General features: G+C 38.3%; 2 protein-coding genes across 2 annotated transcripts; both read left to right on the forward strand.

The window, feature by feature from the left end:
• The first annotated feature begins 4884 nt into the window (after nucleotides 1-4884).
• LOC148215394 (vomeronasal type-2 receptor 26-like) lies at nucleotides 4885-11276 on the forward strand. Its single transcript, XM_088143662.1, has 4 exons — nucleotides 4885-5046; nucleotides 6087-6938; nucleotides 8296-8422; nucleotides 10378-11276. Exons 1-4 carry the CDS (start codon nucleotides 4885-4887, stop codon nucleotides 11274-11276), a joined length of 2040 nt encoding a protein of 679 aa, XP_087999788.1.
• Nucleotides 11277-19326: 8050 nt separating this feature from the next.
• LOC112542646 (vomeronasal type-2 receptor 26-like) lies at nucleotides 19327-26333 on the forward strand. The gene is made up of 6 exons (XM_088143663.1): nucleotides 19327-19523; nucleotides 20333-20624; nucleotides 21383-22208; nucleotides 23050-23237; nucleotides 23724-23850; nucleotides 25435-26333. The coding sequence occupies exons 1-6, from the start codon at nucleotides 19327-19329 to the stop codon at nucleotides 26331-26333; spliced, it is 2529 nt and encodes an 842-aa protein (XP_087999789.1).
• Nucleotides 26334-27678: the final 1345 nt, after the last annotated feature.

Below are 27678 nucleotides of genomic sequence, written 5' to 3' on the forward strand. Positions count from 1 at the left end.
GCTGAAGCTGCCATAACCTAAAGATGAAGCAGGCATGTAAGCAGAGAGGACAAAAGCCAGGAAACTTATCTATGAGATCCCTTCAGGGAGGTAGATAAGAAGGAAGCAAGTTGTTTGGAAAGGAAAATTAAGGAAAAAACAAAGGACCTGAACCAGAAAGAGGAGGTTGGGCCTGAGCACATGGAGGCCCTCGCCTCAATCCCATCAACTTGTACTTTTGGGGATAAAAGGGGTCCCAAAGCCCACCCACTCGGAGTCGTCTGAGTCATCTGAGTCTTCTTGGTCATCTGAGTCATCCAGACTTGGCAGCTTCCGTCCCTCTAGCTAGTGCCTGGCAGCCTAGTTGGGAAGGACGTGGGTAAGTGTGTGCATGTGTATGAGGAAGAGCAAATGTACCTTGCAACCAGTAAAGTTTTGCTGTTGCTTTAAATTCACTGGGTCTCCATTTATTACAAAGAACCTCTTGTGCCTCAGTGTTCGGTTGGAAGTGATTTGTGTGTATCCCCAATTATTTCCCTGCTGTTGACCAGGGCTGTGTGTCTGTCTGCTCCAGCTGCACCTATCTGGAAACCCAAGTAGAAAGCAAGGGGGGCTGACAAGATCCGCATGCCTCAACAGGCTGTGAGTGTGTGAGTGAGTGACCATAAGCCGAACCTGGGAGCAGCGTCTGTAACAAGAGCCGCTCAAATCTTTCTGTAATCACTGTTTTTAATTTGCCCGTTGCAAAGCAGCATAGAAAAGATGAATTACTGTTCATAATCTTAGGGCATAAGATGTGTAGGCCCTCATGGAGAAGTCTTCTTTTCCACAGTGGACTTCCCCTCAAGATCTTATTAGTGTCTTTGGAATTTACCTGAAGATTCAGTGCTGAAAATGTAACTTGCTAAATAGGAGCCCACAGTGGATTAAAAGAAAGAAGGGAGGTGGCCTTTCAGATGTTCTGATGGCTTTGCTGGACTGATGAGTTTGGAGAAGAAATTCTTGGAGTTGTAGGCAGAGGGACATTTGATCTCTGTCGGCTTTATATCTGATCTGTTCTCTTAGATCTCAAGGAAACATGTCTAAACTTGTTTCTTAAGTTTTATCTTCTATAGCAACTAAGTTAGATAGACTGGACTAAGGGAGAGAGAGAGAGAGAGTGATATCTTACATTTCATTTCTTCAAAAGAACAATTGTTGGGCAGGCATTGAAAATTAGACCAAAAAAGATGTCTTTTTTTTATGATTCTGTGTGTATACTGTATGTATGTATGTGCAAGTTTGTATGTGTAAGGAGAAGTACCTCTTCCAAATTCAGGGAGACCTTCGTTTTGCTTTCAGAAATTTGTATGACCTTTTTGACCCCAGTCAAAATGAAGGCTTCACATGAGGTTCCAGTTTTGCTATTTTTTTCCCCGGGAATCATGAGACTATGATTTTCTAAACATAGCTGGTAGTTTCAAATGTAGTCAGAAGCAAAGAAAACAGCAATTTTTTTTTTAACCAAAAGTAGTTCAGTGTAATTGAAACTCAGAAGTAATGATCTCCCTCAGCAATTACCCAAATCAGTATAAGTGGCTCCTGTCAACTCTCTGACAGTAGCTTGCCTGAAAGATTTCCTTTTAACGGGAGTGTGCAGAAGAATAGTCCAGATTCAGGCCAAGGTTCCAAGAGATGGGTCAGGGTTGCCAGCCAGTTCAGAGGTCAAAATTTCATGGGCAGAATCCACACACAAGCATCATGCAAGAGGCAGGAATCAGTTGGTTGTTTCCAGTGAAGGAAGATGGGTCAGAGCAGCCCTTTACATCAATCTGCAGGCAGCTGTCAATGATCAAGAGATTTACTCCCATGCTTGGCAAGAAGCCTTATAGAAGGCCTCTGGTTTGCTCTCCTCTTTATTCACTGGGTGCAGGGGCTGGACAGCCTGTACAACCTCCTGTGGTCCTTGGTTTGGTGTTTCCTGAGGCTGATATTCCACAGGTTCAGCTGGGGCTGCTTATTCAGGTTCAATTTCAGAGTCTGAGTCCTGAGCCATGACACTATTCCCCTCCCTAGAGCCCCCTCCACCCTCAGTACCTTCTGGGGTATCATCAATGGAATTGTGGTGGGCAGTGAGTGTGACCTGGGAAGACAAGGGGGAAGAGGTGCCACCTAGGGAACTTTCAGAGAAAAGAGAAGGGAGTACACAACAGAGTAATGGCCAGGGAAAGAAATTTAGGAAGGACACACCCTAACTACTCAGGCAGTAAATAGGAAGGGCGGGAAATTTGTACTTTCAGACTTGCAAGGTCCTGTTAATGTAGCTTTACAATAAAGTAGAATTAGCTCATCTAGTCGTGTTTCCTGTCTGGTTTCCTGGGAGGGCTGACATCAGTCTTGTAAATCTGAAAGTCAAACCAAGGAGATCTACATATGGGGAAAGTTTTGGATGAGGACTTAGTTATTAGGTGCTTCTTCAACATATGGCATCAAATTGGTAAATGCATTGGAGACTGACTGCTAGTCAGTCATGGGTGACTGCATTATTAAGGCCCAACTGACAGCATTCTCTGATTTGAGGCTATTCAATATTGTCCTGGTATCTAATACGGTGTCTTGGACCATATTAACCTTTTATTTTGACTCACCTCTGAGTTAACAGTAACCCACTTATCAGCCATGGTATATGATCGATGGGCTGAATGAAAGGTGCGTGGATATACATAATTATTATCCTTACCTCCCAAAAATTGAAGATTACATTTAAAGATCAATAATATCAAGTACAAACCAGCAGTGTTACTTTTGTTATCTCTTGAAAACCACTGGGCGTGATTATAAAAAAATTCATTTGGAAGTCCACTGTTATCAAGCAAAATCATGAAGGGATTGGCCTAGTTCGGAATGAAAATCACCAAATAATATGATTATGGCTTGAATATGCAAAGTAATTATTTCTTCCAATACTACTTCTAAACATATCCAGTAATCAGAGTTACAAGAAGAAGATGTGTTTGGGGGAATATAAATGTTTACCAGTATGAGCTCAGAATCTTTATATCTGAATTTCACAGCTAGTATATGAGGGAGCTTATCCCCATGATATAATTTTTCAGCCTGCCCTTGCAATCCATCCTTAATAAGAATGTTTAAGCTCCCAGAGGCTCCCCCTTTATTCTTTAATTTAAATTTAAAATCTGCTTGTTTTGCCTATCACTGGAGGATATCCAGTGGAACTTCCTTAAATGATGCCCATGGAACCCTAAGCTTAAAGATAGATTAGATGGATAGATGATAGATAGGTAGATAGATAGATAGATAGATAGATAGATAGATAGATAGATAGATAGATAGATAGATAGATTTATTTTTTTAAAGAAGTTTATAAGTCTCCTCTAATGTTCTTAACAAGTGTTTCTTCTTTTTCTCTTTAAGGATCAGTGATTTTCTCTTTCAACTTTCCCTTTTAGCTAGTTTCTAAAGGATTCTCAAACCAAGACCTGCTAATCTATACCAAACAGTGGAACTTTCACCATTTCCCTAGACATTTCACAGAGAAATAGAGTTCCCTGGTTCATTGATCAAATTAAACATTGGTCCTGATTTCTAGAATCAGGGCAATTTTGTCAGCTCTACCTTCCCAGTTCTATTTTTCCAGTTATTTTCAAAACCAATTCATTGTCACTTATTAGGTCATCCAAGATAGAGAAAGATGTTGATCAGATATATCAAGAAAAATTGCCATGTTGCCAATGGTTCAATCATAATTATGTCCCTGATGAATGACTGAAATCACTCTATTATTCTAGTAGGCCAAAACAGCAAAAGGTCTGTGCAGAAGGGACTAGGAGGTCAAAAATAATCTATATAAATATTTCTAGAGCCACAGAGACACAGGAAGGGGGAATGCTGACTGTGAGGTTGATCTCCACAAGTTCTCTCCCTCCTGTCTAGTCTGCCAGAAATTCTCTTTGAATGATAGACCCAGAGCTTTTCCGCATAGGCAGAGAGTCATGCTGTGGCTCCTCCTGGTGTTCCTGATAAACAAAAGAGTTACTCTGAGCTGTCCTGCAAGTAATGCCTTCCCTATCCCTCATCAGTGGTACCATCCGGGTGACCTTGTTATTGGAGGGATGATGTCTCGCATTTTTTACTACTTTTATGAAATTCCATTTAATGACTTTCCTTCTCAAAAACCTTATCAGTTACCACAGTAAGGATTTTATTTCCTTCCCATGCATTTTCTGATCTTAGCCACATCCCCCATAACTGCTTATATGACTAAATGCTTTTATGAGCATAAATGCAGGTTTTTGTATACAAACAAAACCTTTATATTACATACAGACTAATTCTCTTTACATTATGTTAAAGTCTTTCAAATGAAATATATGAAATTTTGGTGCAAAAAGTCTTTTGAAGAATATTTAGTGAACTTAAGCTAATTTTTAAAAAAGTTCTGCATTATCACTCCTCACAAAACAAACACACACAGAAAATGAGTAATACTTGCTGAATCATTCTATTTTGTGCTAATTTGATAGAAAATAAATGTGGTAGCCTAAAAAAAAAATTACTTCTATTTCTTGTAGTATTTTTTTCTTTTTTTGGAAATCATGGGAATATTTAATATAAGGTATATTTGAACTCTGTACAAATTACTTAGTATTTTAGAAAAGCTATCATCTTCCTACATTGATAAGAGACAGAAATGTTTGTTATTCATATAGAAATGATGCCACCTTCCAACAATTGATAAATTAATTTTTCAATGGATGTATTTTACCTATTGGCAGTGTAATAACCAAATTCTATCAGCATGTCCTTGCCTTGGCCTTTGCTGCGAAGGAGATCAATGAGGACTCCCAGATCTTACCTAACATCACTCTCGGGTTCCACATCTATGACAGTTACTACAGTCCAAGGATGACCTACCGCACCACTCTGGACCTGGTTTTCAAATCCAAGGAATTTGTCCCCAACTACAAATGTGACAGCCAGAAAAATCTCATGGCCATCATTGGAGCACTTGTCTCTGATACCTCATCCTATATGGCAGAAAGCATAAATGTCTACAAGATTCCACAGGTAATTTGGGCGGGGGGGGGGTGAGAGAAATATTGACTTCTTTTGTAATTAATATTAGAGATTCCTTTTTTGCCATGCCTTTCTGCAGGACTTCAATTTTATCCTCTTTGCTTTCCCTTCTGCAAATTTTTCCCACAACTCAGTAAATTGGCTTAAGGTAATCCAATTAAAAAATAAACAATAAAAAGTCCTTTATTACAACCATAGATCTGAAAATTAATTTAAAACAAATTACAGAACAATAAACTTAATTTTGATTCCCACCTGATGATAGGTGGCAAGTCTCCTTGCTAGGTCTTGGTTGGTGTTTGATAATAATTTAGTATTACTGAAGTGTTTTGCTTGGGAATTGTTGGAGGATTGGTGCTGTATGGTCCTATTGGAGATTTCTATAATACTTGAAGTAAAGGAAGATGTTCTTGACTGTCTCTATTTCTCCAGAATCTCTTGGAGATAGTCTTTTATGGGTAGGTATTTTATTATATCTACCATAGAGAAGGACAGAAGGTAATCCAAAATGTCTAGCTCTGAAGAATTATTTTCTTAGGCTGGGAAGAGTTAAGATGCTGAGATAGTTAGCAGATTCTAAGGTGTTCATGGTGATGAGCGTTCTGGAACTCTATATTAGTGAGCTAATCTTGGTTTTTAATCAAGTTTTATTCCACAGGTGAGAAAATATTTTACCTTAAGGTTTTACTTGCTTGTACTGTTCATCAGAACAGCCATAGTGTACTAGAACTGGAGAAATGTTCAGTGTAGAGAGACCTTCAATCAGTTTCCATCCAGCAATCATTTTTACATATTTTCCCCTTGATTCTCAGGATGATTCTTCTTCTTCTTCTTCTTCTTCTTCTTCTTCTTCTTCTCCTTCTCCTTCTTCTTCTTCTTCTTCTTCTTCTTCTTCTTCTTCTTCTTCTTCTTCTTCCTCTTCCTCTTCCTCTTCCTCTTCCTCTTCCTCTTCCTCTTCCTCTTCTTCTTCTTCTTCTTCTTCTTCTTCTTCTTCTTCTTCTTCTTCTTCTTCTTCTTCTTCTTCTGTTTAGTTGACCTATGGCTCTTTTCCCCAAGAAGAGTTTAAGACTACTAAGCTATCTTCACTTTACTGCATGGTCCCAAATGAGGACCATCAGTACCCCGCAGTTATACGACTTCTTCTCCATTTTGGATGGACGTGGATTGGAGTCTTTGCTTTTGATAATAATAAGGGAGAATATTTTTTTCAGAAACTGGCACCATTGCTTTCCCAGAATGGCATCTGTTTAGCTTTCATGCAAAAAATTCCACAACGTCCCGACTTGGAAGACTTTTCAGAATTGCTGGATTTGATCTCAATTATTTCTTATAAATTGATAGATGAGAGAGCAAATGCTTTTCTTGTCTATGGAGAATCATTTGCCATTGTGTGGCTCAGAAGTGTCGTGTTTCTGTGTGATCCTGAAAATAAAGAGAGTGCATCATTTACAAAGGTTTGGATTCTGATGAACCCAATTGATTTTATACTGACAGGAATTCAAAGGAATTGGGACCTCCAGATGTTCAGTGGGGCTCTTTCCTTTACAGTTCATTCAAGAGAAGTTCAAGGGTTCAGAGAATTTCTTCAAGTCATCAAACCTTCGACCCACAAAGATGGATTTTTTCAAGATGTTTGGGAACAATTGTTTGAGTGTTCATTTCTGAATGCAGAATCAGCCTCAATGGTCAGTGAAACTTGTAGTGGAGAAGAGAATTTGGAGAATCTGCCTGGGCCTCTCTTTGAGTTTCAGATGAGTGGCCAAAGCTACAATATTTACAATGCTGTTTATGCAGTAGCACATTCTTTGCAGGAGATAGTGAGATCCAGATCCAAACAGAGAGAAATTCCAGGGTTTGAATTTCCAGATCTGCAGCCTTGGCAGGTAATCTCTCCATGCTGTACCTATCTTTTGTTTTAGTGAATAGTCATACTCATCCACATCTTATTAGGGTTTGTTTGCCCTGGCCTACAGCCACTTATCAGTATAGATACTGAGGCAACAAAGTTATTAGTGTAAGAAGACTTAAGAAGTTACAGAATAAAAGACGATGAAAATGAATTTGCTTTTGCAGATTTCAATCCAGTCAATGAGAGTTTTGTATCCCCCTTGGTTCCATAAATAACCATTTCATCTCCATCTAGAATTGCTCTATCTTGTAAATTAATCCAGCCTGGTTCCCAGAAGAATTCAGTGGAGATGTTTCTGAAGGCAGTCTTTTTTTGCTTTGTGCCCAAGACACCTTTATGAAATGTGAGCATTTTTATACTTACGGTAAACTTCCAGCAGAATTGCTGAGCTTGGTGCTTTAAAGTACTTGTAGTAATTAATTAGTAAAATGAGAGTGTGTTCTAGAACTCAATTCTTTATAGTTCTTCCTGGGTTGACATTTTCTTCTTCCTTTTTTCAAGCCAGGAAATGTTCTTTGGTCTCTCGCAAAGTAGGAGTAAAAGTTGGAGAAACATTCATACTTTGAGCCCTGATGCATTGTTTTCTTTTTGACTCCCTGTATCTTATCCTCCTCCAAGTAGCTCCACAAGTTTCTTCAAGGGATTTCTTTTAACAACTCAGCTGGAGAAAGAGTCTTCTTTAAAGACAAAAGAGAAGGTCCAGGTGGCTTTGACATCCTCAACATGATCACTTTTCCAAACAGATCCTTTCAGAGAGTTAAAGTTGGAAAGTTAGACCCCAATGCTCCAAAAGGAAAAGAACTCATCTTTGAGGAGAACACAATCCTTTGGCACCCTGGTTTTAACCAGGTATGGACTCATTGAATAGATTATCTCTTGATCCATCAGGATCCCTTGAAGATGTCTTTGTCTGTTAAACCAGATTGAACATAGTCTCTTTGAAATATAATTTCTGTTTTTGAAAGAAAAAAATGGCATGTTCTGTACAATGTTGTCCATGAGCAGGCAAATACCAAATTGACAAAATGACATTACAATGTAAAGGTCAGGTTTCCATATTTGCATTGCAATTCTATGTGAAATCAGAGGAGTTCCATCATTTCCATAACATTGTCATAATGCACATTGATTTACTCACCCTGCCCTTCTTCAAGCACTCCTTTTTGCACATCCTTGTAATTTCAACTTCTTTTTAAAGTATAGCATAAATCCAACTAGATAAAATTCATTAGCTCTTTGGGAAGACAAGAATTCTTTACCCCAAGAAAGGAGAAGAATTAGAAACCATATTCAAAATCTCCCTTTGCAAAACCTTTTCTGTTTATGACCAGGTCCTTCCACTTTCTCTGTGTAATGACTACTGTTCCCCTGGATCCTGGAAGAGAAGTGTTGAAGGAAAACAATTCTGTTGCTATGACTGTGTTCCCTGCCCAGAAGGGAAGATTTCAAATCAAAATGGTAGGTTAGATATTTCACCAAATGTTCATTCTATAGACGTAACCAAACTGTAATACGCTATTTAAGGATGCATATACAGGTAGTCTTCGACTTACAACCAAAATAGGCACTGGAAAATTCATTGTTAAGTGGTAATGATCCTTAAGGGAGTGAACATTTGACTGCAGCCAATTTTACGACATTTTTTGCAGTGATCATTAAGTAAATCACATAGTTCCCCATTGACTTTGCTTGCTGGAAGATGGCTGGGAATGTCTCAAACGGTGATCATGTGGCCCCAGAAATCTGCAGCCATCATAAATATATGACGGTTGCCAAGTGTCCAAATTTTGATTACATGACACTGCAACAGTCATAAGTGTGAGGACTGGTCATGACATTTTTCAGTACTGTGGTAACTTTGAACAGTCGCAAAATGAATGGTCTTAAGTAGACAACTATTTGTAATTAGTTGTTTTATGAGTTCTAGTTTAGACATTCCACCAATTTTTCATTCTATAGACTTAAACAGTAAATTTTACTAGTTCTTCAGGGAGAATATTCACTTCTATACCCATGGATCACAATCTTTTGTTCAGGAGTCAAAGTTTGCCCATAAGATTCCTGCAGGTAGTGTTTCCAATACAGGCAGAAAATATATAAGCATTGACCCATACATCCTATCTGATCACATAATTATATCTGTTTATCAGTTTGTCACAAGTTCAACCTAATTTGCATTTGGGATTCTTTTTGCTAAGTTTGTTCACTCAGTAAACAATATACAAATTTTTGTAAACTCAGGATATATTTTTAATGTCATCTTTAATATCTGACCTAAAAAAGATTGAATGGGAGATTACCAGCCAATTATAACTTGTGGAGGAGATTGGGAATTAGGGGAAATATGTGCTGGAAAAAGATACGTGCAAAGTACTTTCTTCTAACCAAAAAAAAAGAATACCTCAGAGTCAGTACTTGTGCTTCTGTTATGACATCATCACAATTTTCACATCCGAGTCTATGTCCATTGATTTAACTCAAAAACTTCTTTTTCTTTTTTGTTTTTCTTTTTAGCCCAGATTAAATTATGCTTTGAGGACCATTAATCTCCTCTTTTTAAAAAGGTATAGAGATTCTAGTTAAAGTTTAAAGAAGAAACCACAGTTTTTACAAATAATAGTATAATGCTCTGCAAATAAATTTTTGATTGAGTCAGGTGAGTTTAGCTGTGAATGAATGCAGACATTCTTTTTTTTACTTGATCTGCCATTATCTGAGCTTATCTACCATGAAAACCTGAAAGTAAATGAAAGCAAACAAGGCTCAGGAGACAAAGGAAGATTTATGAATGTATCAGATTTTCCAACATCAAAGGGACATAGGGTTGGTGTTTGTAGAACCGACTAATGTTCTCCACATAGAACACAGAAGCATCATAAAGGTCAGGATAAAATAAAGATTTCAAACTGATATACCTTTCTTATCTTGACAGTAAAATTACATCCTTATTATTGCTTGTTGGACCCCACCTCTTTTTTCCAAATAAAAAGACTGACCTTTCCTTAGTTTACTCAGTGTTTAGAAAAGAGGAAACATAAAACAGTTTGAATGGATTATCTTGGTTTGCACCTTAGAGTCAGTACTTCCGCTTCTGTTACTAAAGTCATATTTTGATCATCACAGTTTTCTTCTCCATGTTTTGGAAAAATGGGAAAAATCCACATCGAGTATATTGAAATAATTCTGAAATGCACAGATTTGCATTTCAAAGAATAATTGCCCTTCCCATTGTACTTCCTTTTATGCCAATTCTAATTGGTATAATTGAGGAAAAACTGCATTTTCATATAAACTTTCTCAAAGTGGTAATCACTGGAAAAACACAAAATGAATAGAAGATAAATACCTATTTAGAAAGTAATTTTCCAAAATGTGGAATGCATAGATGACAAATTCCTTGACTTTTCTTCCAGATATGGATGACTGTTTTGAATGTTCTGAGGATCTTTATCCAAACAAAGAAAAAAAAGGATGTATCTTGAAACCAGTGGTCTTTCTAAACCTGCATGAAACATTAGGAATTGGTTTAGCTTCCACTGATCTTTGTTTCTTCTTCTTGACATCTTGGGTACTTGGAATATTTATTAAGCACAGGGATACTCCCATTGTTAAAGCCAACAACCGGGCCCTCACCTACACCCTCCTTGTCTCTCTTCTGCTCTGCTTCCTCTCCTCATTGTTCTTCCTCAGCCAACCTGGCAAAGTGACCTGCTTTCTCCAACAATCCATTTTTGGCATCACGTTCTCAGTGGCCGTTTCTAGTGTCCTGGCCAAAACCATCACTGTGGTGGTGGCTTTCATGGCCACGAAACCAGGATCTCTGATCAGGAAATGGGTGGGGAAAAGATTGGCCTTATCTACTGTCCTTTCCTGCTCTCTTGTCCAAGTATGTATTTGTACTCTTTGGTTGTCAACATCTCCCCCATTCCCTGAGTTAGACATGCACTCAGAAGCCAAAGAAATGATTTTGCAATGCAATGAGGGTTCAGCCTCCTTCTTCTACTGCGTCCTGGGCTACATGGGGATCTTGGCCCTTGCCAGCTTTATTGTGGCCTTTCTTGCCCGTAAATTGCCTGATAGCTTTAATGAAGCCAAGTTCATCACCTTCAGCATGTTGGCCTTCTGCAGTGTGTGGGTCTCCTTTTTTCCAGCCTATCTGAGCACGAAAGGAAAGGCCATGGTAGCCGTGGAGGTCTTCTCCATCGTGTCCTCCAGTGCTGCATTAGTGGGATGCATCTTTTTGCCAAAATGCTACATCATTGTTTTCAGGCCTGAACTAAACCACAGGGAGCAACTAACCAAGAGAAATTAATACATCCTGTGGTCTTTCATGCTGTGAGAATTGCTGACTATTTTCTGTTTATAGGAAACATATAGAAGCTGTTATTTCTGTCAAAGGAGGAGTTATGGAGAATTATTGTTATTATTAAGATTTATTACAGTCACCCATTGCAAAGAAAGTGCTGCTGCTGCTGCATTTTCATCCATTTTCCGAGGATCTTTGACCTAAGCCTTTCTCCATTTCAACACACAAGTTAACAAGACTTGGAGATTCTAGCTTTCTTGGTTACTGTTACGGGATTTGATATATTGACTCAAAGGATTTCCAGTAGTTGCAGCTGCTTTTATACTTTCAATTCATAAACCACTGTGTAAATATAGTAAAAAGCTAATTAACATTTTGTGAATATATATTCAACCCAGTATCATAGTGTATCAATTTTGGATTGGTTAAATTTCTTTGAAATGGAAAATGTATAGTTTCTGAAATTTTTACTTACAACTGTATTTACAAGAAGATTTCATGTTGGGTCTTAACCACTCACTCTCTATCCATTACTCTATTTCCACTGTAACCTATTATCAGTTTTTAATAATACTGAAAGTTTAGTGAAATGAAATGAAATGGATACTTCTTCCTGCCTCATCCTTTATTAGAAGTGTATGCTGGCCAATGACGATAAAAAAGATTGATTTGGTTTGGCTTGAGACTAGAATGGTGGCATTTGACATAAAAAGCAAAGGTGAAATTTGGACCAAATCCATCCATCCATCCATCCATCCATACATACATACATACATACATACACACACATATACATATACATATACATATACATATACATATACATATACATATACATATACATATACATATACATATACATACATAAATACACACACACACACACACACACACACCTCTTATACAGGGAAGGATCTCCAAGATGAAAATACCTGGGGAAAAAGTTGTAAGTATTCCACTGGGGGTGTGTGTGTGTGTGTGTGTGTGTGTATATATATATATACACACACACACACACACACACACACACACACACATACACACATAAACCCAGACGTTTAGGATTCTCTTGATGGGAGCGGGCACAGATTTTTTCCATGGAATAATGGAAAAACATGATCTAAGCAGGTATAGGATCCTGTCTGTTGCTCTTCAGAAGAAGAACCCTGAAAGCTCAAAAGAACGGAAGGAGCTCAAGGTTGCTGTGATGGGGAAGTGATGAAAGATTGAGTTGGAATATCAGCTGCCATCCCTATGCCAGCCAGTGAACATGTGCCCCCAGAGATACAAGATGAGGCGAAAGGAGAAACTCACACAGATGCAATATTTACTTCCTTGAAGAGAGGAAAATGCGGACTCTTCTTGTGGATGCTGCTGTTAAAGAGACTGTTATGTCACACCAATGCAAGGCCAGCTCCATGCCTGGAATCATTTGTTGTTTTATGCTTCAAGAATCAGAATGACCTGAACAAAAAAGTAGATACTGCACTGGGTAAATCTTTCTTTTTTTCTTTTACTTTTTTAAAGCTGAGTTTGTCTTCCTTCAACCTCACCTCTCTCTGTTATCATTGTGACAGGGCAAAGTGGATTTATTTTTATGTAAATCCTTATGTTTCTTGAGCTAAGTGAGGCCTCTTAAGGAGTCATATAACAAAATAATGTCCTGGAACAATTCTAGAACACTGCTTTTCTCTTCTGGACAAAACCATATCCATTATTTCATGGATGATGGGTTTTTGAAGGTGGATCCTCCAAACTAGAGGGTGATCTGGACATGATCTGACCCCACAATAGGCTTTCTTAGTTCAGAACACTAATTCCAGTTAATCATGACATGGTCGGCCCAACATGATCTAGAGGAAAAATGGAAACATACATATGACACATTGCTAGAAATTACATATGAAAATCAAGTATTGAAAGAGTCATACAAATGTTCTAATATGTTATTTTAAGCACACATAAAGTACTTTCAGTACTCTCCTTCAGTTTTCACTGTTTCCTTCTTGTCTAGTTCCATCCGATTCCTCAAGGTATTTCATTTAACAACTCAGCTGGAGAAAGTGCATCTTTCAATAATAAATAGGAAATAGAGAGTGGATTTGACATCCTTAACATGGTCATATTCCCAAACACATCTTTCCAGAGAGTGAAAGTGGGAAAGCTGGACCCAGATGCTTCAGAGGGAAAAGAGCTCCTGATGAATGAAAACCTGATTATGTGGCACAGAGGATTTAATGAGGTATGGAAGTGGGTACCAAGATGAGGATCAGAGCAGGCACTAGAAATAAACATTTTACAGTAAACATTGATCAATAGTTTTCAAGAGAGATGAAATTAGACATTAAGCTGACAACCTGAAATTGGTCCATATCCATGGATCCAGGCTACATCTTCCTCAAAGTTCTCAAAAATCAAAAATATAAAATTCTTGATCTCATCAAAAAAATATCCAACTTCTCTTTTACATTGACTTCTCTCACCAAGGACTGGAACTTAATGTGATCTTTATTTTGATAAAGAAGTTGATAAAGAAACTGTAAGCTAGTTAGCTTGATAGGGTAAAGTCATGGTGTATATTAGAAATAAGGGCAAATTATTTACTTGGAAAGCACTCTAGCAACAAACTTCATTGTAATTTAGAGGAAAACTGTGTCTTTATGTCTGTGTCTTTTTGGAAAGTTCCTTTTACCCATCCTCAGATACCTTTCTGGGGAAAATGGTATACAATGTGATTAAATGTAGTGAACATTGGATGATAAATGATATTATCTCCAAACTTCACCTTGAGGTGACAGTGGACAGCCTGATAAAAATGTTGGTGCTGTCTACCCAATGTTTGCAGGCACTTTTCTCAAAGGGAACAATTAAAAAAAAAAAAAATCAGAATTTTACGAGAGCCTAATTTCAAATCCTGTGCAGCCTATTTCTCTGAAACTGGGTACATTTCTTGGCAAAGATTTGCAGTTCTCATCAATGTTGTGGGCTAATAGCAGGACTAATAAATCTTTATTATGGTTCTTCCAGGCTCCCTTTGCACAAAGATTCCAAAACTATGTGTCTGAAATGTAGTATTCTAGGCCAAAACGTCATCATCATATGGATTCTTCCTCTTAAGTCCTCTTTCCCAGTTCTCTTTATTATCCTGTATTCTTCTATGTTCCTGCAAATTTCATCTTATTCTTTTAAAAAAGCAAATGCAGTCATTTTTGGTTTTCCCATTCTAAGTAATGGAAGGCATACATTTTACTTCTGAAGGAACCCTAAATCCAAGGAGAAATTCTGATACTTTCCAGACTGAATCATTCCTCAAACTGAAGCATCTAGTGGGTGTGTGCATCTAACAAACAAAATATCTTCTTCACCAAACTGATATCTGCTGTTAATCTCAAACTTGCATAACTGTCTTATTGGAACAACATTATGATCACAAATGAGTCACCACAGCAGAAGTCAGAGGTAGGAGACAGGAACAGTGATATCTATAGATCACAAAAAGGAATCATTACATACATAGAGAACTATACTGAAACGGGGGGGAAATGTACAGTGACATTCCATATGTTTATTTGAATGTCAATCCAATTATATTCAACTCAGCTTACACCTAGGTAACTGTGCTTAATATTGCATCCAAAGTAGAGTTCACTATATTTCAATTTGTAATCAATTATTTAAAAAAAATACCTCAGTTTGTTTTCTATTCTAAATGGAATTCATATTGCATGCATTTGAACTTTTCTGACAGATTTGTAACTAAAATTCAGAGAATGGCATTGCTTGTTTTGTAGAAACCTGTTGGTCAGTTTTTCTCTGCTTGAACTTCCTCCCATGTCTGCTACTGCCTCAGGTATTGTCTCAGCAGCTCATCTTTGGATGCCATCTTAGTGATGTACTCCTGGATGCTCCAGGTTTCATCGAGAAAAGTGGCTTTGACACTCATCAGGCCCTGCCCACCCTCTTTAAACTGGTGTACAATCTCTGGGCATTAGACCTGGGTGGAAACCTCTGTGCATTGTGAGGAGCTTCTGGGTCTTCACATCAGCAGCTTCCATGTCCTCCTTTGGCCAGCTCACTATACCGGCAGGGTATCTGATGACTGCCAGGGCGTACATGTTGATGGCATGGATCTTGCTCTTCCCATTGAGCTGACTCTTCAGGACCTGTCTTATCCTTTGGTGGTACTTGGATGTTACTGTCTTCCTTGCCTCTTCATCATGGTTCCTATGTGACTGTGGGATACCAAGGTACTTATAGCTGGTCTCTATGTCTGCTTTCTGGCCCACTGGTAGTTCCACCCCATCAGTCTTAACTACCTTCCCTCTGTTTAGTATCATCTTGCCACACTTCTCCAGTCCGAATGACATCCCAAAGTCCTCACTGTAGATCTGTGTCAGGTGGAACAGTCATTCAATGTCTCATCCACTCTAAGCATACAGCTTGATGTCATCCATGTAGAAGACATCTACATAAGAAGGCTTATGGTGATTCCATGCTTGAACTTGTGCCCATATCCAGTCCATGTGATTATCTGGCTGAGGGAGTTTAAGCCTATGCAGAACAGTAGCAGGGACAGTGCATCATCTTGGTATATGCTGCATTTGATGGCCAGTTGTGCGAGCTGTCTTGGTGTTGCCTTCCACAGTCCCATTAAGTTCTTGAGGAAGGTTCTTAGTGTTGTGTTGACTTTGAATAGCACCAGGCATTCACAGATCCATGTGTGTGGCATTGAGTCATAAGGCTTCCTGTAGTCAATACAGTCTGTGTTCAGATTAATCTGCCTAGACCTTGAGTCTCCAGTGACTGCTCTATCTATGGGCAACTGGTGTTTTGAGCCTCTGGCGTTGTTCCCAGTGCCCTTCTGAGTTGTGCTCATGAACTGGCCCATATGGCCTTGTAGCTTGGTGACTAGGATGCCTGATAGAACTTTCCATGTTGTGGGGAGGCAGGTTATTGGCTGATAGTTGGATGGTGCTGTTCCCTTGTGAGGGTCTTTCATGATTAGCACTGTCCTTCCTTGTGTTAGCCAGTCTGGGTGGGAGCCTGCTGCTAGCAGTTGGTTCATCTGTGCTGCTAGACGTTCATGCACTGCTGTTAGTTTCTTTAGCCAGTAGGTGTGGATCATGTCCGGGCCAGGTGCTGTCCAACTTTTCATGTTCTTGGCTGTCTGTTGGATGTCTGTTACTGTGATGGTAACTGGTTTCTGTTCTGGGAGATTGCTGTGGTCTGCTTTCAGGTCCTGCAGCCACTTTGCAGTGTTGTTATGTGCCTTCTCTTTCTCCCATATGTTCTTCCAGTACTGTTCAGTTCCTGCTGCTGGTGGCTCTGCTGTTACTGTGTGGTTGCACCACAGTTGGGAGTACATTTTGGAAGATTGTTGGAGAGGACGACATTTATCTTCTTGGCCTCTGCTTCTCTGGTGTATCTCCTTAGCTGGGCAGCCAGTGCTAGGAGCCTTTGTTTAGCAGTCTCTAGGGCTTGAGATGGAGTAAGGTCCTTGTATTTTTTCATTAACTGAGTCTTATCCTTAATCTCCATACCCTTCTGTAGTTGCACCAGCTGACTAACTTCTCTCCGAGTTGCCTTGATCTAGCCTCTAAATTCATTTTACGGAGGGGGGGGTGGGTTACTGCTGTTCTTCTTGATCATGTAAACCAAGCATTTTGAGGATTACAGCAGCTGTAGCAGATACCAGTTCATTGAGTTATTGAGGTGCTAGGGATTGTCATGGGGGCTCTATTGGCATCTTCCAGCATTTATCATATATAAATATGATACATAATAAAAATACTATCTGATGGTACTCCTCCACTGAGCCTTCGTAATCGGTCTTGAGAGTTGACTGTACCTAGTTTATCCATAACCTTATGCCTCATATCCACTGTTGTGCTCTGTAATGCAGGGGGTGGCAGTGATGTTCCACTTTCAAGGGTTGGCTGCATATCCCATGATTCTTCTGGGTCTTCTTGAGTCCAGGATGTAATGTGTAGTTGATCTATCTCAAGTTGTGAGAGCAGCTTCCTCTTCACTATGTTGAAGCACTGGGTAACAGGTTGTTTCTCAATTAGTGTGGATGTAGGTCTTCTGTCCATCCATAATTCACTCATATGTTCCATATATCCCCTCTCATTAGGTCTACTGTTGTAGTAGCATTCCATCAATTCCACGTTTTCTTGTTTCATCCATCTATGGTTTCTTCCAGAAGCCCACTTATCATCAGATTGTCCTGGTTCCCCAACATCTGACACAGACCTTGTTAATCTGGACAACATCTGAACTGGGATGACTCTCTTAGTTCATGTCACTGTCATCTTTGTTGTAGGCAGGAGAAGCATTAGGGGGTCTTTGCCCAAGAACCCCTACTGGTAAGGGAGGTACCAGCTGGGAGTTGAACCCTGGTCTCCTATGTCAAAGGTGGTGCTTTAACAAATATGTTATCCAGCTACTCTCTCTCTATATATACATCACCTCTAACCTCTATGGGTGGTACATGCCTTCAATCTCATGTCCTCTACTAGAGGCCTTGGAATTTGAGGGTTCTGCAAAGTATCTCAGCTGTTGGTAGAATTGTACTCCTCTGGAAGGAGAGCTCTGATGTTTCTCCTGGGATCTTGTGATGGAATGTATCTAGGAAGAGGAGGGTGATGTAGATAGCAACAGAAAGTAAGGCTAACCGGAAGTAGAGGGTGCATTCCAGGAATGGAAAGGAGACCAATCTGCAAGGGGGAGTGTGGGAAGCATAACAGGTTTAGGATAGCCACTCCCTAGAACCTCCAGGGTATATCAGCCAGCTGCAGTAGTACAGATTGAGTCTGGCAAGATTGATGGCAGGTCCAGCCCAAGAACAAGAGTGAAACAGTCCAGCTGAGTTGAGTTCCTTTATCTGCTTACACCATATAAATGAGTCATGCGTTGTAGAGTAACACATACATTATTTGATGTTAATTGTATAAAAAGGAAACAGATTGGAATCTTGGCCACACATTAGATGAATGAGCTATTGGGATCCATATATTAAAACAAGAAATTCCATGTGCGGTCAGAATCCAAAACTTACATATAACAGGGCCCTTTATTTGAACTAGACAGTACACTTGAAAACTGCATATGTGGCTCTGATTGGGTTCAATTGTAGGGTGAGACGGAAATTAGATTTTCATTTTCTTTTATTTGTTTATTTCTTTTATTCTATTCTTTAACATGTGGTCTTATTACTCTTCTGTGTTTTATATTTTGTATTCCGATATGGCTTCATGGTTAATCAGTAAAGTACTACGTATTGTTGCTGGTCATTCATCTAATCCAGATTAGACAATTTCCATTGTCTAATCCTGATCATTAGAATACTCGTGATCACTCCTTCGCACAACTGCTTCATTTGCTGCAGTTCTGCTATTCCAGAAGATGTGGGGGGGGGGGTCAGAGCAAGGACTGCTGGGAGCCAATGAGCCATTTTCAAATGTTCAGGATCAATTAAAGGCATAGCAACAGAGGAATTCTGAGAGATGCAAAAACCATGCAGGAAGGATTCGACGATGGAAAAGAAGGGCTGAAGGAAGACCTTTCTGCTGCTATCACTCTGTTCCATGCCCAGAAGGGAAGATTTTTTCTAGGAGGGAATTAAACATTGGTTGTGATTTCTCAAATTAGGGCAATTTTGCATTCTCTATGTTCTCAGTTCTATTTTTCAAGGTATTTTCAAAACAAATTAAACCTCAGTCACTTATTATGTCACCCACCATAGAGAAAGATGTTGATCACTTATATGAAGAAAAATTGCCAAGTTGCCAATGGTTCAATCATAATTATGTCCCTGATGAATTACTGAAATCACTGTATTATTCTAGTAGGCCAAAACAGCAAAAGGTCTGTGCAGAAGGGACTAGTAAGTCAAAAACAATCTATATAAACATTTCTAGAGCCACAGAGAGGCAGGAAGGGGGAATGCTGACTCTCTGAGGTTCATTTCCACAAGTTCTCTCCCTCCTGTGTCATATGCTGGAACTTCTCTTTGAATGATAGACCCAGATCTTTTCTCCAAAATCAGAGAGCCATAATGTTGCTGCTCCTGGTGTTCCTTGTGAACAAAAGAGCTACTCTGAGCTGTCCTGCAAGTGATGCTTTCCCTGTACCTCATGAGTGGTACCAGCCTGGTGACCTTGTCATTGGTGGGATAGTGTCTCACCTGGTTTACCATTTTTATGAACTTCCATTCAAACAGCATCCTTTCCTAAATCTTTATGATTCACCAATGTAAGGAACTTTCTTTGAATTACCTGACCTTACAAACATCCCAAAGAATTGCTTATATGATTAATAGCTGTTTACATAGAAAATGTAGAGTTGTGTATGAAACGGTAACAGTTCTTTGCATTTTGAAAGATTTTTACAGGTGAGAGAAGAGGGAATTTTCTTTATATTTCATTATTGGATTTCTTGTAAGAAAGTACATTTTGGGAAAATATGATTATTAAAAGAAGAATGCTAATTCTACACTACTCTTCTTCATAAAACATAAATAAATATGAGAGTTTAGCTAAATCTATTGGCATTCTATTTTTACAAAACAGATAGGGAAAGTTGGTGATAGAGTAAATATATTTTATCATTTCTGTCTGTTGCAGCTTATAAAGGCCACAAATCACAGAGGTTGACTCTGAGGAGTTTAGAATAAGGAATTCTCATGGGATTTCCTTCAGAACTGAAAAGATGGAGAGGAGCAAAATGTATGAGGCTAGGGAGAATCTCACCCTAAATCTGAAATTCTTTTGAATTCAGTGAAGTCGCTAGAAATCTAAATGAAAGGAGAAAAGAGAAAACAGATTACTTGCTGCCATCCCAGTCTACATTAAAATGAACACTGCTATTAAAACTTTAGAAATTAGCATAATATGCCCTGTGGTGTGAAAAATGTGAAAGAAAATAGTATTTGCAAAATATATATGGTCTGTTTACAAAATTATACTTCAATCAGAGATAACAATTTCTGTTAGTCAGTTACAAAGAATGACCACACAATTGGAACATTATTTTTGTAAAGAGCGTGCTTAATCTATTTACAGGGTGATTCCAAAATTATACCAACACGTCCTTGCTTTGGTATTTGCTGTGCAGGAGATCAACATGAACCCCAAGATCTTACCTAACATCACTCTCGGGTTCCACATCTATGACAGCTACTACAACCCAAGGATGACCTACCGCAGCACTCTGGATCTGCTCTTCAAATCCAAGACAATTGTCCCCAACTACAAATGTGATATTCAGAAAAATCTCATGGCCATCATTGGAGGATTAGGTTCCCATACATCATCTTATATAGCTGAAACTGCAGGTTTCTACAAGATTCCACAAGTAAGTATGCAGGGGTGGAGGAGAAAATTTTTTGTACCTTGTTGTTATGGCATAGTTAATGAGCATTGGACATTAGGCTTAGATTTCTGTTAAGACTTCCTGCAGAGTTTAAGGTAGAGTACTTAACACTCTTTTCTGAAACTACAAAGCCAATCATTGTGGTCAATGTCCCAGAGTATCCATGGACATTCCATACCTGATGGAAGATTTGAAAGTAGTATTCCCTGCTCTTAATAAAACAATTTAACTATGTTTTTGAAATAATTCTTAGAAATTCCATTCAATATTAATATTTTGAAACAATTCCACAAAAAAATGTTTTGTACCTTGTTGTTATGGCATAATTAATGTGTATCGGATATTAGGCTTAGAATTCTATTGAGACTTTCTGCAGAGTTTAAGGTAGTGTGCTTAACGCAATTTTCTGAAGCTACAATGCCAGTCATAGAAGTGAATGTCCCAGAGTATCCAGGGGCATTCCAGATCAGATAGAAGATGTGAATGTAGTGTTCTCTGCTCCTATTAAAACAATTTAACTATTATGTATGTTTCAAATAATTCCTAGAAATTCCATTCAATATTAATATTTTGAAACAATTCCACAAAAAGAAAGAAAGAAAGAAAGAAAGAAAGAAAGAAAGAAAGAAAGAAAGAAAGAAAGAAAATCCTTCGTTATTTATATTTTACATGAAAACTAGATCAGAAAAGGTCAGCTTTGATGTAACAACTCAACAGAATACTACTGCACTTTCTTTTAGCTGACATATGGCTCATTAGTCCAAGAGGAATTTCAGAAAAGTAAGCTATCTTCACTATATTTCATGGTCCCAAATGAGGACCATCAGTACATTGGGATTATCCAACTGCTTCATCATTTCAGGTGGACATGGATTGGGATTTTTGCTGTTGATAACAACAATGGAGAACATTTCTTACAGAAAATGCAGCCCTTACTTTCACAGAACAGAATCTGCTCATCGTTCATACAAAGACTTTCACCACTAGTCCACTTCGAAGACTATGGAGAACTTCAGAGCACAATCTCAAGAATTTCTATTAATTTAATGAATAGCAAAGCAAATATATTTCTTGTCTATGGAGATTCATTGACAATCATGTGGCTCACAGGTGTCACATTTATAACAGATCTTGAAAATAAGCAAACTTCATTATTTAGAAAGGTGTGGATCATGACTACCCAGATTGATTTCATACTATCAGGCTTTCAAATCACATGGGACCTCAACATGTTCCATGGGGCTATTTCCTTTACCATTCATTCAAGAGCCGTTGATGGGTTCAAGGAATTTCTTCAGACCATAAACCCTTATTCAGACTCCAGAGATGGGTTTCGTCAGGATGTTTGGGAACAATCCTTTGATTGTTCATTTCCAAAACCAGACTTACAAGAAATGCCCAGTAGGCAGTGCACTGGGGAGAAGAAGCTGGAGGATCTTCCTGGGCCTGTGTTTGAAATGGAAATGACTGGCCAAAGCTACAGTGTCTACAACAGTGTTTATGCTGTGGCTCATGCTTTGCATGCTCTAATCTTGTTGGGGTTCAATAAGAAAAAAAGGATGATGGGTAAAAAAACTGACTTTCCAGATCTGAAGTCTTGGCAGGTATTCTCTGCATTGGACACTGCTTTCATTTCAATGAGCAGTTTAGTGTAGAACTACCCTTTGCACCAATAGTTTCTGCCAGTGGCATAAAGTTATGTATGAACATTGAGAAGCTACTATATAAATCATGGCTTAGATGTTGGAATGATTTATGTAGGAAAACATCATAGCTTGCATAGTAAGAGATGATTAAAATGGAGTATTGCTTTATTTATTTAGTTATTTATATAATAAGTTACCTTACTTTCAATTGTCCTGTCCATTAATTAGCAATTCTCCAAGAGACTTCTGCTTGGCTGATGAATATTTCAGGCTGAGCATTGTGTCCCTATCTGGTTCAAGACGAATAGACTGACACATGTCCCCTTCAGCTGTGGCCTCAACGCTTTGGAACAACCCTATTTTTGAAAGAATATCTATCACCTCTACCTCTCTCTCTCATCTATCTATCTATCTATCTATCTATCTATCTATCTATCTATCTATCTATCTATCTATCTATCTATGAAGGAAGATAAATCATTTCAGAAGCCTGTTTTCATTTTGCTTTTGTTTATTGACATCATTTACTATCTTTCCTGGAAATCATATCAAATTAATAATAGAACTGACCTCTACACTTCATAGAATATATATAAGATATAATCAATTTTTTAGGGGGCATTGTTTTATATTTGTTACAGGAATGGAAAAAAATGAATGAATGAAACTTAAATATACTGGTCCCTTCAACTCCCTCTCTCTTTCATTCTGTTTCAAGTAGCTCCATCCACTTCTCCAAGGCATTTCTTTTAACAATTCAGCTGGAGAGAGAGTTTTCCTGAATGAGAAACGTGAAGCAGCAGGTGGATTTGATCTCATCAACTTGATCACTTTTCCAAACAGATCCCTTCAGAGAGTTAGAGTTGGAAAATTAGATCCCAATGCTCCAAAAGTGAAAGAATTATTCACTGATGAAGATTTGATTGTCTGGCACCCAGCTTTTAACCAGGTATGGGCTATTTGAAGGGACTATATCTTATCCATTATGATCCCATGAACATGTTTCTAAATAGACTGTGTTCAATATGTTTTAATACAGTCTATTTAGAATCTAATTTCTGTTTTTGAAAGAAAAAAATGGTATATTATATTCAAAGGTTATTCAAAAAGCACCTACCATACTGACAAAATTTCATTATAATAAAAAAAACCAGGTTTTCATGTTTGGCTTGCAGTTCCAAATGAAATCTTAGGATATGAAATGTTTACATAACATTCTCATAATGCACATTTATTACTCACACTGCCTTTCTTCAAGCATGCCCTTTTATACCTCCTAGTAATTTCAATATCTTTTTAAGGTATAGTATAAAACCAACTAGATAAAATTCATTAACTCTTTGGGAAGTGAAGAATGCTTTGCCCCCTTAAAGGAGAAGAATTAGATACTGTTTTAAAAATATCTTTTTGCAAAACCTTTCATGTGTGTGACCAGGTTCTTCCACTTTCTCGGTGTAATGACCATTGTCCCCCTGGATCCTGGAAGAAAGGGGCTGAAGGAAAAGAATTCTGTTGCTATGACTGTCTTCCATGCCCAGAAGGGAAGATCTCAGATCAAAATGGTAGGTTAGATATTCCACCAATTTTTCATTCTACAGACTTAAGCGAACTGTAATACTCTATTTTAGGATGCATGTAATTATTAATTGTACTAGTTCTTCAGGGTGAATATTCAATTCTATACCTGTGGATCCCAATCTGTGGTTCAGGTGTCATGATTTTTCCATAAGATTCCTGAAGGTAGTGTTTCCTGTACAGACACAATATATATATGCATTGAGCCATAGGTCTTATATGATCACATGATCCATATCTATTTATATATGTTTCACACTTTCAACCTCATTTGTTTTTGGTGTTCTTTCCAAGGATTAGAAAGAACACCAAAAGATTGTTCACTCAGTGAACAAAATATCATGAGTTTTTATAAACTCAGGATATAGTAAGCATTTTTTTAAAAATAATTGTATATTGCTGTCTCTTACTTTATGATCTTATCTTCATAACTTGTGATGACAACATACTATTCCAGCTAATGAATATCTGAACTAATGAATATTTGAATGGGAGATGAGCAGCCAGATAATACTGTATTTGTAGAGCAGGCTGGGAATTAAAGAAAAAGTGTGCTGGAAAAAGACAAGGACAAACTATTTTCTTTTTTACCCCCCCCCCCCCAAAAAATGTCATTTGAGTCGATGGGCACTGGCATAATACAAGAACTTTGTTTCTTCTTTTTCTTTTCTGTCCAAATTAAAGGATGATTTGAGAACCTCTAATCTCTGATTTTATAGATCATATAGAATTAAGAAGAATCAAGTTCTAATTAAAATTTAAACCAACAATGACATTCTTTACCAATGATTGTGTAACACTCAAGAACCAAACTTTTGATTGGCTCAGGTCAGTGTAGCTGTGAATAAATGCAGACATTTTTTCCACATTATCTGCCATATTCCCAGCCTTATCTTCCATGAAAACCTGAAAGTAAGTGAAAGCAAAGAAGCTTCAGCAAACAAAGAAAGATTTGTGAATGGATCAGATATTCTACCATCAAAGCCACTTAGGGTGGGTGTTTGTAAAATCGACTAAGGTTCTCCATGTAGAACACAGAAACATAATAAAAAACAGATTTCAGACTAATATACATTTCTTATCTTGACAGTAAAATTATGTGGTTACTTTTGCTTCTCCTCTCCACTTAATTTTCAAAATAAAAATACTGATGTTTCTTTCGTTTTCATACTCCATAGGAAGGCATTAACCTAGAAGAGTTTAAATGAATTATCTTGGTTTGCACCTGAGAGTCAGGACTTCTGCTTCTGTTACTAAAGTCTTACGTTGATCATCACAGTTTCTTCTCCATGTTTTGGAAAAATGGGAAAAGTCCAAATTGTCTATATTGTAATAAATTTGAACATTTTAGAAAGGGCTGTATTTCAAAGAATAACTTCCCTTCCCTTTGTACTTTCTTTATGCCAATCCTTAAAGATACCATTAAGAAAAATCTGCATTTTCATATCGGCATGATCAAACTGCTAAACAGTGGCGAGAGCTCAGAATGAATAACAGCTGGCACTCACTCAGAAAGTAATTTTCCAAAATGTGGAATGCATAGATGACAAATTCCTTCACTTTTCTTCCAGATATGGATGACTGTATTGAATGTTCAGAAGATCATTTTCCAAATAAAGAAAAGAAAGGATGTATTCAGAAAGTGGTGGTCTTTCTCACTTTTGAAGAAGTATTAGGAATTGGTTTAGCCTCCACTGTTCTTTGTTTCTTCTCCCTGACATCCTGGGTTCTTGGAACTTTTATTAAGCACAGGGATACTCCCATTGTTAAAGCTAACAACCGGGCCCTCACCTACACCCTCCTTGTCTCTCTTCTGCTCTGTTTCCTTTCCTCCTTCTTCTTCCTCAGCCAACCTGGCCAAGTGACCTGCCAACTCCGACAATCCACATTTGGCATCACCTTCTCAGTGGCCATTTCTAGTGTCCTGGCCAAAACCATCACAGTGGTGGTCGCTTTCATGGCCACGAAACCAGGATCTCTGATGAGGAAATGGGTGGGGAAAAGATTGGCCTTTTCTACTGTCCTTTCCTGCTCTCTCGTCCAAGTATGTATTTGTGCTCTTTGGTTGTCAACAGCTCCCCCATTCCCTGAGTTAGACATGCACTCAGAAGCCAAAGAAATGATTTTGCAATGCAATGAGGGGTCAGCCTCCTTCTTCTACTGCATCTTGGGCTACATGGGGATCTTGGCCTTTGCCAGCTTTATCATGGCCTTTCTTGCCCGTAAATTGCCTGACAGCTTTAATGAAGCCAAGCTCATCACCTTCAGCATGTTGGCCTTCTGCAGTGTGTGGGTCTCCTTTTTTCCAGCCTATCTGAGCACAAAAGGAAAGGCCATGGTAGCCGTGGAGGTCTTCTCCATCCTGTCCTCCAGCGCTGCATTAGTGGGGTGCATATTTTTGCCAAAATGCTACATCATTGTTTTCAGGCCTGAGCTCAACCACAGAGAGCAACTAATAAAGAGGAATTAGAATATCACGTGATCTTTCTCATTCTCACAAAAAAAAAGAAAGAAAGAGAGAAAGAGAAAAGAGAAGAGAAGAGAAGAGAAAAAGAAAGAAAAAGAAAAAGAAAAAGAAAAAGAAAAAGAAAAAGAAAAAGAAAAAGAAAAAGAAAAAGAAAAAGAAAAAAAGAAAAACACTGCTGACTACAGCAAACATAAAGAAGTTGCAATTTCTGTCAAGGATTATTTATGGAGGATTAAAATGATTATTTTTAAGGTCTATTAAGAATGCCCATTCCCAAAAAGTGCTCAGAGTGCTGCATTTTCAACCATTCTCCAAGGTTCTTTCACGTAACCCTTTCTGCCTTTCAACCCACCAAGCTTATAGGATTTTGAGAATCTAGGTCTCTTGGTTACTGTTAGGGAATTTGATATATTCACTCAAAGGATGTCCAGTATTTGCAGCTGCCACTGTCATTCTTTTATACTTTCAGTTCATAAATCGCTGTATTAGCATGGGAAATAAACTCAACTTTTTATGGACATGTTTTTAACACAGTATCCTAGGGGATCCATTTTGGATTGGTTATGGTTCCTTGAAATATAAAAGTTATAGAGATTCTGAAATTTTTTTACAACTGTATTTAAACAAAGGTTTCATACTGGGTCATAAACATTCACTCTCTACCCATCATTCTATTTCTACTGTAAACTCTTATCAGATTTTCATAATATTGAAAATTTAATGAAAAGAAATGTATGCTTCCTTCTGTCTCATTTTCCGGGGGCAGGGGGATGGTATGTACTGCTGTCCTTGATCATGTAAGCCGAGCATTTCCAAGATTACAGTGGCTGTAGCATATACCAGTTCACTGGTTTGAGTTATGGGGGTAGTAGGGATTGTTGTGAGGGCTCTATTGGCATCTTCTAGCATACTATCTGATGGTACTTCTCCACTGAGCCTAAGTAATCAGTCTCAAGGGTTGACTGTAGCTAGTTTACCCATGATATTATGCCTCATATCAGCTGCTGTGCTCTGTAATGCAGGGGGTGGCAGTGATGTTCCACTTTCAAGGGTTGGCTGCATATCCCATGATTCTTCTGGGTCTTCTTGAGTCCAGGATGTAATGTGTAGTTGATCTATCTCAAGTTGTGAGAGCAGCTTCCTCTTCACTATGTTGAAGCACTGGGTAACAGGTTGTTTCTCAATTAGTGTGGATATAGGTCTTCTGTCCATCCATAATTCACTCATGTGTTCCATATATCCCCTCTCATTAGGTCTACTGTTGTAGTAGCATTCCATCAATTACATGTTCTCTTGTTTCATCCATCTATGGTTTCTTCCAGAAGCCCACTTATCATCAGATTGTCCT

This window comes from Python bivittatus, unplaced genomic scaffold, assembly GCF_059951505.1.
Source record: "Python bivittatus isolate LINGU-HERP-01145 unplaced genomic scaffold, Pbiv_v1 ctg000360_np1212, whole genome shotgun sequence".
Taxonomy (NCBI): domain Eukaryota; kingdom Metazoa; phylum Chordata; class Lepidosauria; order Squamata; family Pythonidae; genus Python; species Python bivittatus.